The 12,398-nt window shown below is 42.9% G+C and overlaps 1 protein-coding gene across 1 annotated transcript in view; it reads right to left on the reverse strand.

Moving 5' to 3' along the window:
- The window catches only part of LOC141074196 (taste receptor type 1 member 1-like), a 112,775-nt gene continuing 100,377 nt past the window's right edge, over window positions 1-12,398 (reverse strand). Inside the window, exons 4-6 of the mRNA XM_073561746.1 lie at window positions 6,133-6,342; window positions 3,739-3,859; window positions 1-2,210 (exon numbers count right to left, since the gene is read on the reverse strand). Of these exons, the coding sequence (XP_073417847.1) occupies window positions 1,276-2,210; window positions 3,739-3,859; window positions 6,133-6,342 (1,266 nt within the window). The 3' untranslated portion in view covers window positions 1-1,275. The remainder of the gene's footprint in view (window positions 2,211-3,738; window positions 3,860-6,132; window positions 6,343-12,398) is intronic.

The raw sequence follows: 12,398 nt of genomic DNA on the forward strand, positions 1-12,398 counted from the left end.
ATGAGAAACGCTTGTTTATTAACAGAAGCAAACACCCTATAGCATTTTTATACATAATACTGGATGGAAAAAAAAGTTATATCAAAACCATATGGAAAAATTCATTTAATCCAGAAACATGGGATTCAGACCATCAGATATTATAGATTATTGGATGTGATGTTTACAAAAAAAAAATTCCAATTTTAATAGCAAAATTTCTTCCATTATAATTGTTTAGCATCGGAAGAATGTGCTGACTGGCAGCTCACTCGCCTTCTGCTTTTGGTGTTGTGAAAGTGAAAATATGCCAATCAGAAACTAGATTTTGATTTTTACCTTTGGGACTAGGACTATACCTGGCCTCTTATCGCATCCACATAAGAGAGATGGCTGTCCATACACATGCTAACTTGCCATACAGGTGGGTACCTTATAGGCAGACCACTGCAGTGTTATGAGGCCAGGGATGAGAAGGGATCTACTCCTGCTTTTATAGATCCACAGCATATTCCTGCAGCAACCATTAGGAGGCCCATAGAAACTTTTACAGCTCTCATTCAGTTTAACCGCAGTTGTATAACTTTGCATGTGCTCAGCTCCCCCTGGTGGCAGCTGCCGTTAGCAAGTTTTATCATCTTTCTCGAGAGAAGCTGCGGATTTAGCCACGAGTCACATTATCAATGCATTTATTGTTAATATACTGACAAATATAATGTTCTGACTGAGTGCCATAATTATGAAGAATCTGAACCACTTTCGCTTATGGACGAATTGGACGCACATGAACCCATAGACTTTAATAGAGAGTAACCCTAATGCATGACCCCCTTTCCACCTATTCTGTAGGACAGGATCAACAAGGTCCCATTATTTTGACAAGTGGAGGTCCCAGAATTGAGCCACGTATAGATTACCCATATAGTGACCTCCAGGTGAAAACTGCAACCAAAAAGTGATGGACAGGAAGGAAGAGGGTCGGCAATGGCTGGCCCAGGGCGCATGCCTTATGTGCCCTCCTAACCCCCTAGTTCTCACTGTCTACAGGTACTATATAGAGATGAACAATTTGAATTATGCTGTCATGGTTTGGCGTCCAGCCCAATACAATCGGCATCCTAATGACTAGGTCCTGCAGGATGTTGCAGGACGTAGTAAGCCCTAGAGGTACCCAGGTTTTCAATTGCAGAAGAAAAGACGCTGTCGCGGAGGACCGGACCAAACGCTTGACAAGGGCAGCACAAATCAAATTGCTCATCTCTAGGAATATAGAAGAGTACAATAACGGAGGGCCTCCTAGTCAGCAGAAGACTGTTTCTTGGTGTAGTTCTGAATGGCAGATTGGAAATGCTCGGTGGTGTTGAGTTTTGGCCTAAAGAGAATAACGTAACACTTCGGAGTGAAATAACCAATAAGAATCCCCATCACACTGACTAATACAGCGGTTACATTGACAGCTGCTATATATTTCCCCTGGTAGATGATATAGGTGGTGAAGAAGGCAATCCAGGAGAAGAAGTAGACCAATAAACTGAAAGAGATACATTTTGCCTCGTTGTAATTGTCCGGTAAGTCTTTGCCCATGTAGCAGAAGATGAAGCACAACATGCTCAGGAGCCCGATGTAAGCAATCTGAGTGATGGAGCCCAAAGAAGCAGTCTCGGAGCACTTCAGTATGATCTGATCTGGGAATGTGGCATAATCTTCAATAGGTAAAGGTGACCTTACAAACAACCAGCTGACACAGATCAGGACCTGACCAGCGGTGCTGACTGCGATGAAGATATCCGAGCCATTCTTCTTCACCCACATGTCGTATACTTTAGGCATGTAGGTGGCCATTTTGAAGATGCAGATGATCTGGAATGAATGGACCACGATGCAAGAGAAGCAAATGGTAAAGCTTACAGAGAAGATCGGTTGTCTCATCATACACAGGACAACCCCCGGCCTTCCGAAATAACAATACAGGGTGCAACAGGAGCATGCCAAGGACCATAACATCAGCAGACACATCTTCCCTCCGGCTGACTTCACCACTGGGGTATTAAGATTCATAAAAAATATAACTGCGATTGCTGTAATTAAAAGGAGCAACAACGTAACTATAGAGAGAAGGACGAAGGACAATGGCTCTGTCCATGGAAGGAATTCTAGGGTTCTGTTGAAGCAGATCTCACTCTTCATAGGTGACCACTGATGAGATCCACATGGCTGGCAGGTGTACAAATCTATAAGACATAAGTGAGATAGTAATCATGGGAAAATGCTACACAAGGGTATGTGGGGTGCACAAGGTCTCGCAATGTCCAACATCTGTGTGTAACAGTATGGATGGTATCACCAATAGTATTGTCTTCGTAGTGCTATCTTAGCAATCTGACTACTAAATCCATGTTCTCCAGCCTACAACAAGGTCTTGTGTAAGAAAGTTTAAGTTGCAAAAGTATATGTGGTGTCTCCAGCTGAATTTATGGGGCAGTGATACAGGTTTGTGCACAAAGTCAATAAAACATTGCAAGAACCCCAAGATCTTAAGGTGGTTTCTCATATCCACCATTCAAGGTCTGAGTACGGACTATGATGTCCAAAGCATTCATGGGTGTAGTGACCCATACCCCACAGCCTTATGTATGTGTTTATGAGGTTGATGAGTTCATGTCAGGACCCTGCTGAATGTGTGAAGCAAGTTTTGGGCAGCACAGTGGCTCAAGTGGTTAGCACTGTACTGTGGCTCAGTCTTTAGCGCTTTGCAGCACTGGGATCTAGGGTTCAAATCCCGCCAAGGACAAGATCTGCCATTAGTTTATACGTTCTCCCTGTGTTTGTGTGGGCTTCCTTTCACACTCCAAAAACATTCTGATAGGGGATTTGGATTGTGAGCCACACTGGGGACAGTGATGATCATGTATGCAATGTGTGGAGGATTATGTTGATGCCATATAAGCAAATCATAGTAAGTAAAAGCCTTAGTGGGCTGCCAAGGAATATGGCAAAAAGAGCCTTAAGTTTGACAACATTTCTAGGATCTATCCTCACAAGGAAAAGAAAATTGTGGACAGTTAAGAGCCATTAGAATTTCATAACTAAATGAGGGCAACCTTGTCCAAGTCAGACTATATTTAAAGGGAATCTGTTATTTGAGAGCACCATGATGTAGGGGCAGAGACCTTGATTCCAGTGATGTGTCACTTACTGGGCTATGTCTTTCTGTTTCAATAACATCAGTATTTTATTAGCAGGAGATTATCATTGCTGAACTAGGTATGTCATGCTTCCTAGTCAACTACTCTGTATAACCCTACCCACATCAATGATTAGCAGCTTTCTGCCAATGCACAGTGTACACAGGAGGCTGCCAATCAGTGGTGTGGGTGTGGATATATACAGCTCGTCATTTTGAGCACTGCCAAATCTTCAGCAAAGAAAACGGTGATTGTATCAAAATGACTGTATGCAGACCATCAAGTGACACATCACTGGAATCAGGCTCTCAGCCCCTACACCACGAAGCTCTCAGATTAACTACTAAAAAGTTGATGACAGATTACCTTTAATGAAGAAGATAAATGTCATTTGCGGATGGTTCTGCATTGGAAGAAATCTTGAATGCTCTGACAAAACCCATGTGAACAGGAGTTGAACTTATCAAAAGTGGAGAGTATAGGTTTTGCTGGAAGCTCTGTGTCATATTGGGTGCCCTAGAGCTCAATGTTATTTAATACTTAACCATGCACTACACATAACTCTGCATATTACCAGTTTTGTCGACAAAAGCCATTTTGGGGCAAGGTAAACATTCGAAACAGCAAGAATGAGATCCCGTTTGCACCCGTCGTTCTCCTTTGGCACATTCCTTTGAACAAATTGATTCAGGAACCTGCAGTCAAACACAAAAGGCGCCCATATAATACAGATGATGATAAAATACTGCCTCTAATAACAAGTATCTTCCCCACCTGCTGACGCCTTCTAGTCTCATTTCTTGGATTCACAGAGACAACAATTTACACAAAGACCACCAGGATGCTGAGTGAAAGGTGGGCATCATGCTGCCTTTATCCCTTCTGTTATAGCGATAGTCGCAAAATCTATAAGCTGTTTCATAGTTGATAGTGAATATTGAAGCAAGGATATGACCTCCAGATGACCCAGGGGCAAGGGGATCCCCTGATCTTAACAGGTAAATAAAGAGGGTTATTGGATGGCTCGCAGACCAGGCACAGGTGAAAGAAGAATTCTGGGATGCAACAAATTATAGATAACTTATCACCTGATCCTCTGATGCAGAAGAATGGGGGAGGTGACAGACATATGGCCTTAGCCACAGTGTGACCAGAACTGGCAGGTAAACTATATTAAACTGCTTTATTTCCATTCCTGTTATGAATAGAGGTTTTTTCTAAAGGGTTACATCACTGGGCAGTGGTGACAGCACCTTTCATATTAATATTGAGGAGATGGATGATGATAAGTATGCCATCTTTCATCTCTATTGATAGATAAAATTGGGATAGGAAACATGACAATAATATCTCTTGCCTGGGACCTCCAGGGGCAAACATATCATAGAAGTTGGGGATCTCAAAATTGCCTAGAAGAATAGCCACATCCTTGACTAGCCCTGCTATGTGTCACCGGAGGGGAGGTATGTAGGCGTGATAATAAAAGAAAATATCAAACTATGATCAACATCAGTCCTGGTAGGCACAGTGAGCTGTAGTTCCGTCCATTACCCCCCAAAAAAAACAAAGCGCTCCCCTTCATAAAACCTGAAGTCAACAAAGTGACAACAGATTTAGTAAATTTCTTCTTTTTATTCTTGTTATGTTATGTGATTGTTTATACCATATTGTTTTGTCCATTTTGTAACATCTTTGTATATTTTTATAAACACTGCCTACTTTTTGGATTAAATATTTTAAAAATTTAATAGCTTCATTCCTCTTGTTCTATAAAGTGCACCCTTGGAGCAATAGGCTATCTTTACGGGGTATCCAATCAACCTGTATAAATGATTGATGGTGGCAGCTACAGTAGTTCCTTTTGTTATTGTGGAGTTTGGCAGTGACTGTACTGGGATATATATATATATTCCATGATTTTGAAATCAGATGTGTATATAATCTACACTCTGTGAGTTCCCCAACCTAGTAGTGGAAACATCTGCAGCCTCGTCCGTCACTCGTCAGTCAATTGTGTAAGTCTCTTGATGATTGGAGGCAGTGAAGTGTTGGTCCCTGGAAAATTGGTACCAGCCGTGAGAACTGTGCGATTCCCCCTCTTGGTGTCCTTGAAACCCTCTACTCAACATCTCAAGTAAGATTGGAGCTGCTATAGACTACAGAGAGTAAAAATCTAAAAATTCTCCATTTCTGGCTTTAGGAGAGAATGGCTCTTCTACCATGAATGGAAGGAAATGATCTCTCTTAAGGCCACCATATATATTAGACATACGATATCGGTGGGCTCAGCTAACAATCTACTGTGTATGGAGGCCTCCAACTCTCACCAGACAGATAATGTTTGTGGAGAAAAAGATCCAGTGTCTCCAATTTCGGACTACAGATTCTTTTATTCTCAGTGGGATAAGATCGTATCGGAGGAGTCTGTCTGCGGCTCTCTCGTAAAGCATATACGAGGTTCATGGAGCAATCGTCTGACAGTTGTCTGTTGCATATGGGGGCTTTAATTGATATCATCGGAATTAAGGGCCCCACACATTAGATTGTCAGCCGGACCTGCTGATATTAGTGGAATCAGTTGACCACCTAATATGTACAGGAGGTCTTCTCACTCTCTCTGACAAGCAGCTTGCACTCAATAAGCTAACCCTTTTGTTCGTCAGGAAATAAGCTGCTGTCAGAAAGGTCGGGCAAACCCTTTTCTCTGTTCTCCCCATTGAAAGCAATAAAGCCAAGTACACCTCCGAGTTATGGAGTCTGGGGAGATGGCGTCCGGCCGAATGCTATCATATGTTTATAGCTGAAGTATGCAGTCATTCTGAGCTGAAGCCCCCTGACTACATGGACCCTCCAGCGGCTGCCTGATTTCAGTTCATGTTGCCTATACTGGAAGAAGAGCCAGTTTCGGGTTAGCACCATGATTTTGTCGGTACAAGCCCTGGACTCTCCAGCACTCAGATTGACTTACAGAGTTATCCTTGGTGTGCCATTTAGGCTCCTCTTTCAGCTCGAGTCTTCCTGCAATTTTTCTGTATGAACCAATGACTCTGAAGGTTGGGATAACAGTGTTCCAAGACCACATTACGATATCATAGCCAGTGGCTGGGTCCCCATTACTGTCAAAACAGATGGACTGATTGTAGAGAGTGAAATTCACCTTCTTCACATATTCTAGGAGCTGGTGGAATAAAAACAAAAGCAATTACTGCTGGCAGGTGCAGCATCTACTGGCTACAGCATCAGACGTCACTACTGTAATCTGCGCAAGATGAAAATTTAGCTTTTTACGTATGAAAGTGATTGTTCGTCCACTTAGTTAAAAAAATAAATGAAATGGTGTAAAAAATATAAGTTGTCCTGGTAAATTTTCTATAGTTCCTGCCAGAGGTGTATCTAGGCTTAATGGCACCTGGGGCAAGAATTTGGTCCGGCGTCCCCCCCAAGCTGAATACTATGAGTTATTTTTAATGGTTTAAACACTCCAATCAACTATTTTACTAATAATTGATATGGTTATAAATATATATATATATATATATATATATATATATATACATATATATATATACAGTACAGACCAAAAGTTTGGACACATCTTCTCATTCAAAGAGTTTTCTTTATTTTCATGACTATGAAAATTGTAGATTCACTCTGAAGGCATCAAAACTATGAATTTACACATGTGGAATTATATAATTAACAAAAAAGTGTGAAACAGCTGAAAATACTGTATATGTTATATTCTAGGTTCTTCAAAGTAGCCACCTTTTGCTTTGATTACTGCTTTGCATACTCTTGGCATTCTCTTGATGAGCTTCAAGAGGTAGTCACCGGAAATGGTTTTCACTTCACAGGTGTGCCCTGTCAGGTTTAATAAGTGGGATTTCTTGCCTTATAAATGGGGTTGGGACCATCAGTTGTGTTGTGCAGCAGTCTGGTGGATACACAGCTGATAGTCCTACTGAATAGACTGTTAGAATTTGTATTATGGCAAGAAAAAAGCAGCTAAGTAAAGAAAAACGAGTGGCCATCATTACTTTAAAGAAATGAAGGTCAGTCAGTCCAAAAAATTGGGAAAACTTTGAAAGTGTCCACAAGTGCAGTGGCAAAAACCATCAAGCGCTACAAAGAAACTGGCTCACATGAGGACCACTGGTTAAATCATATATATATCCCTACATATTATCTTTATTGATTAAAAAACAATATGCAATGGTTCACACCAAAAAAACGTGCACAAACAAAAACAACCGTGTTCCAAAATTACCAATTAAAAATGGGTAAGCTAGAATTCCCTCTTACGTCAACTAGGCTGTCGCCTGCCTGGCTGCGGAGGTTGGCACCCTAGGGGGAACCTTGTGGTGCCCCCGCTCCACAATGGCTGACCCTGGGAGCCCAATATTCCCTGCAGCCACTTGGGGAACCCTCCTACCCGATGTCCTAAAGGAATCCCTACCAATAGACATAGACGATCCTATATCTAAGAGGACCCTAGACCCCAAATAAAAACAAAAAAGAACACAATAGGCAATTGGTGACGATTGACATAATTTCACAATGTGGTCAAAGGATAACAATACTCCAGGGCCCTTGGTTTGCCAAAATAGTCTCTTAGCATGCAGACTAAATTTCAAAAGTTGCTACAGAAAATAATTACTGCTTACACTGCCAACTAATAGTTGGCATAGATGAAAAAATAGTGCTCAGAAAACTATTAGAACCAACTCAGATGTGGTCACTAATGTTGGTTAAATCAGTGTTTTCTAAGCATGCAGTGTATGTTCACACTCTTTCCAATAGCAACAAAAAGACCAACAATGCCACATTTCAAATGTGACAAAAAATGCTGCATGATATTGCCCAAAAGAAGTTATAACCCCATCATTAACCACGTGTATAAAATGGAAGTGGCTTCTAAGCATGCAGACTGAGTTCAGACTCATATGAGGACCACTCCAGGAAAGGAAGACCAAGAGTCAGATTAGAGACAAGATCAATGCCACACAGAGTTCAAGCAGCAGACACATCTCTATAACAACTGTTAAGAGGAGACTGTGCTGCAGGCCTTCATGGTACAATTGCTGCTAGGAAACCACTACAAAGGACAGGCAACAAGCAGAAGAGACTTGTTTGGGCTAAAGAACACAAGGAAAGGACATTAGACCAGTGGAAATCTGTGCTTTGGTGTGATAAGTCCAGATTTGAGATTTATGGTTCCAACCACCGTGTCTTTGTGCAACGCAGAAAAGGTGAACAGATGGGCTCTACATGCTTGGTTCCCACTGTGAAGCATGGAGGAGGAGGTGTGGTGTGTGGGGTTGCTTTGCTGGTGACACTGTTGGGGATTTATTCAAAATTGAAGGCATACTGAACCAGCATGGCTACCACAGCATCTTGCAGTGGCATTTTATTCCATCCAGTTTGAGTTTAGTTGGACCATCATTTAATTATCAACAGGACAATGACCCCAAACACACCTCCAGGCTGTGTAAGGGCTATTTGACCAAGAAGGAGAGTGATGGGGTGCTATGCCAGATGACCTGGCCTCCACAGTCACCAGACCTGAACCCAATCGAGATGGTTTGGGGTGAGCTGGACCGCAGAGTGAAGGCAAAAGGGCCAACAAGTGCTAAGCATCTCTGGGAACTCCTTCAAGACTGTTGGAAGACCATTTCCTGTGACTACCTCTTGAAGCTCATCAAGAGAATGCCAAGAGTGTGCAAAGCAGTAATCAAAGCAAAAGGTGGCCACTTTGAAGAACCTAGAATATAAGACATATTTTCAATTGTTTCACACTTTTTTGTTAATTATATAATTCCACATGCGTTAATTCATAGTTTTGATGCCTTCAGAGAGAATCTACAATTTACATAGTCATGAAAATAAGGAAAACTCTTTGAATGAGAAGGTGTGTCCAAACTTTTGACCTGTACTGTATATATAATCTCCTTCTGCTAACCTTTCTTGAAGGTCAGATCATTGGAACTTGTTCAAACAGTCCAAAGAGGGCAAATAAATGTTTTTTATTATCTTAACACTTATCTTCCAAACAAAGGAATCAATTTAGTAAATTCAATTCTTATGTGAGCATTTTCTTATCCATTACAATCCAGTTGAATCCGTTACAAAACAAATTGGTGTCAGAAGTGGGATTGTTTTGAATAAAAATGTTTGCAAAATTGAATAAGCTTGTCAAGAAAAGGAAAGCAGTTGAGAGTAGTGTCAGATCCTTGCCAGAATGGGTGTTATCAGGAAAGTGTACCCCAAAGGCACAGGAATGTAACAAATATATGGAGGGACAGCGCTTATCAAATCCCCAGGATGTGGCTGCCAAATTTGATCTCTGAAGATATGATGCAACAGAACAGAAAGCTACTGCAGCCATTGGATGGGTTTGCGTTCAGGCATTTCAAAGTTTGCACGAGGAGATAGATAACTTGCGTTTAGAGCTGCATACAGCTATAGAGCAAAGGATTAGTTTGCAATCAGCCTTGAGAGACCAAATGAAACAGCATGACAATACGCAAAGGAATTTTGAAGCTTATGTAATGAAAAATGTGAATAAGAATAGGCGCAGGAGGAGACTGCGGCCAGTGTCAGATATTAGTACTGCACAGATTAGGACCATGATTGCACGTGAGAAATGATCAGATTTGCTAGAATGTGATGGCTGTAACAGTGAGACAGATGAGGAAGAAAAGCAAGCCAGACCGATTGTGACTACTAAAACTAGGAGAGAAGTCACACAGCGTAGTGGAGATAGGATGGATGCAGGAAACGCAGCTACAGGAGCAGAAGCTTCAATGACCGAGGAAACTAGGAATTATACAGCCGGAGAATTAACAGAATTAGCTACCAGGTACAGGCAGCAAGCAGGAGAACATATGTTAACATGGATTCTCAGATTATGGGATCAGGGAGCTGATATGATAATTTTGAAACATCTTGAGGCATTAGGATTTTGTAGTATTTGCATTGATGCTATGGTACGTCTAAAAATGAGTCGTGCAAGGGACACTGCAGAAAATTTTGGTGAGGGATTCTGTGGCACAAGTGTATGACTCTCCTATGGAATTAATACCACATACCCAATGGGAGTCTTCTGCAGATGGAGTTGAGAGATTGAGAGAAATCGCAAGTGTGGCGCCCCTGAGGCTCAGTCGCCACAGAGGTACTGCACCTCCTCCTGAGGTGTGGTATCCCACCATCCAGGTAAGGTGGAGACTCCTGACCACACTCCAACACCTGCACCCCACACCACAAAGTAGTGTAGCAAAGCACCTTCGGCGGCTCCCTGCTTGGAGTGAAGCAAAGCACCCATTGGTGGCTCCCTGCTTGGAACATGAAATGTGCTGGGAGGTGAGTGGAGTTAGTTTACATTACAAGGAGCGGGAAGAGTTTGGGATGAGAGGTAAGTTGGTTAGAGAGTTGGAAAGAAGATCCCCGGAGAGAGGGATGGATGGAAGTGCTGCAGCAGATCCCAGTGACCTGGGTCTGCTGGCACGGGAAAGGAAGAGAGAGAGCAACGTAGACTGAAAGCCTGATTCTCCATAGAAGGAAAGATTAGCACAGAACGTGAGGAGTAAGAGAGAACAGAGGACGTGGGTTAGACGAGAACCCTTCCTAGAAGTTCTCAGCGCAAGGCCGGGGCCCGGTCCACGAGGTTGTATGGATACTAATGGTCCTGCAGCAGACACCGGAGGAATAGAAGTAGTAACCACTTTATTCCCACACAAGACTTGGGGGCACAACAGCAACTGGATAGTGAGTCAGGACTTAGTAGCAAGGAGTCCCCGAAGCAGGCTACAGCTGTCTGCCGTACAAGTAGAGTTCATAAGAACATCGGACAGGAGGCACTCCAGTGTAACTCAGTACTAGGAGTACTTCACTTAAAGGCGCTATAAGAGGAGACGTTCAGAAAAACACATGTTGGCGGAGTGTTGGAAAGGAGCATTCCATCTGGCCTGGAGGTTGACTGAGTCCCTGACCCGGAGGACATGGCACGGAGGCAGGCACCTGTTTGTACAACAGTCTGTGAGTAAAGCTTTACAACTACATGCCCTGGTGTCCTCCACTTATTCCTGCGCCAACCTGCCCAGCAGTGCTGCATCCCTTGCGCCAGACACTACACCATCTACGTGTCACTTCACTTACTCTGCCCTGTGACTACAGCCCTGCCTGTGGAGGGCTATAACATCACTGCTGCACCATACCATCTGTCCCAGTGGAACTGTCTGCAGTGTCGGCTTACATCTTCATTGCCGAACACCACAGGTGGCGTCACGAATCACTTATAAACTTTCATTACCATAAGCACACTGAAACAACCCCCTTTTACAATGGGCGCCCAGGGCCACGGGCCGGGTCACTGCTACCGTGACATCTTCCATTGAAGCTCATCGGGCCCGGTACCGAGTACCCCACAGCCCTGGGTGTGAGGGCATCCCAAAAGCTTAGGTGGTATAACTCACAATCCTTTGCCAGATCTGAATGATCACTTTGCTGCTGTTGAGGATTGGAAGGGACCAGATGCTGCGATATTGACAGTGATGATGAAGAATACGTTCATAGAAGGTGCCCCAGCTGCTTACAAAGCCCCACTGTTCACTATGTTCAATGCCCTTATGGGAAATTCTAATACTGTCTACACAGCATGCAATTTAATCTCCCAGTTATCTGCTCTAGAGAAAGCAAGAGTGTCAAAAAATAGTACAGTAGAGAGAGTAGATCAAAGACAGGGAAAAGAGGATGATACCCAAACTAGAATGAGCAGGAAGGAGTTGTTTTGTGACCTGATAGATGGGATCTCTACCAGTGACCTGTTGGGAAGATGGCAAGATCTGAGGAGAAGTAAATTGCAAATCGCCAGGCACAGGAGGATTGCGACAAATGAGATAGGGGGTTGGAAAGATAGAGGTGGGCACCTGATGGAGGCATGCAAAGCCCCTACTGTAACCGCCCCTTACACTCCTCCAATACCATGGCATACTACACCCCCTGCCAAGATTCCCTCATGGACTAATTTTAAATGCAGATTTTAGATAAAAGTTGTGGAACATCCCTGAAAATAGTTGTTTGGACAGTTTTGACATTTTTTGATGTCTAAAGAAGAGAAATATTCCTGTGAGCATACTATGACGTATGCTCTGGCTGATATATGATGAACTGGGTTTGGTCTCGGTGGTGCATAAATGTGCATTTCTCATTTGAGGGTTTGTAATAGACCTTGATGTT

This window comes from Dendrobates tinctorius, unplaced genomic scaffold (assembly GCF_039654945.1).
Source record: "Dendrobates tinctorius isolate UK_male_01 unplaced genomic scaffold, ASM3965494v1 ptg000326l, whole genome shotgun sequence".
Classification (NCBI taxonomy): domain Eukaryota; kingdom Metazoa; phylum Chordata; class Amphibia; order Anura; family Dendrobatidae; genus Dendrobates; species Dendrobates tinctorius.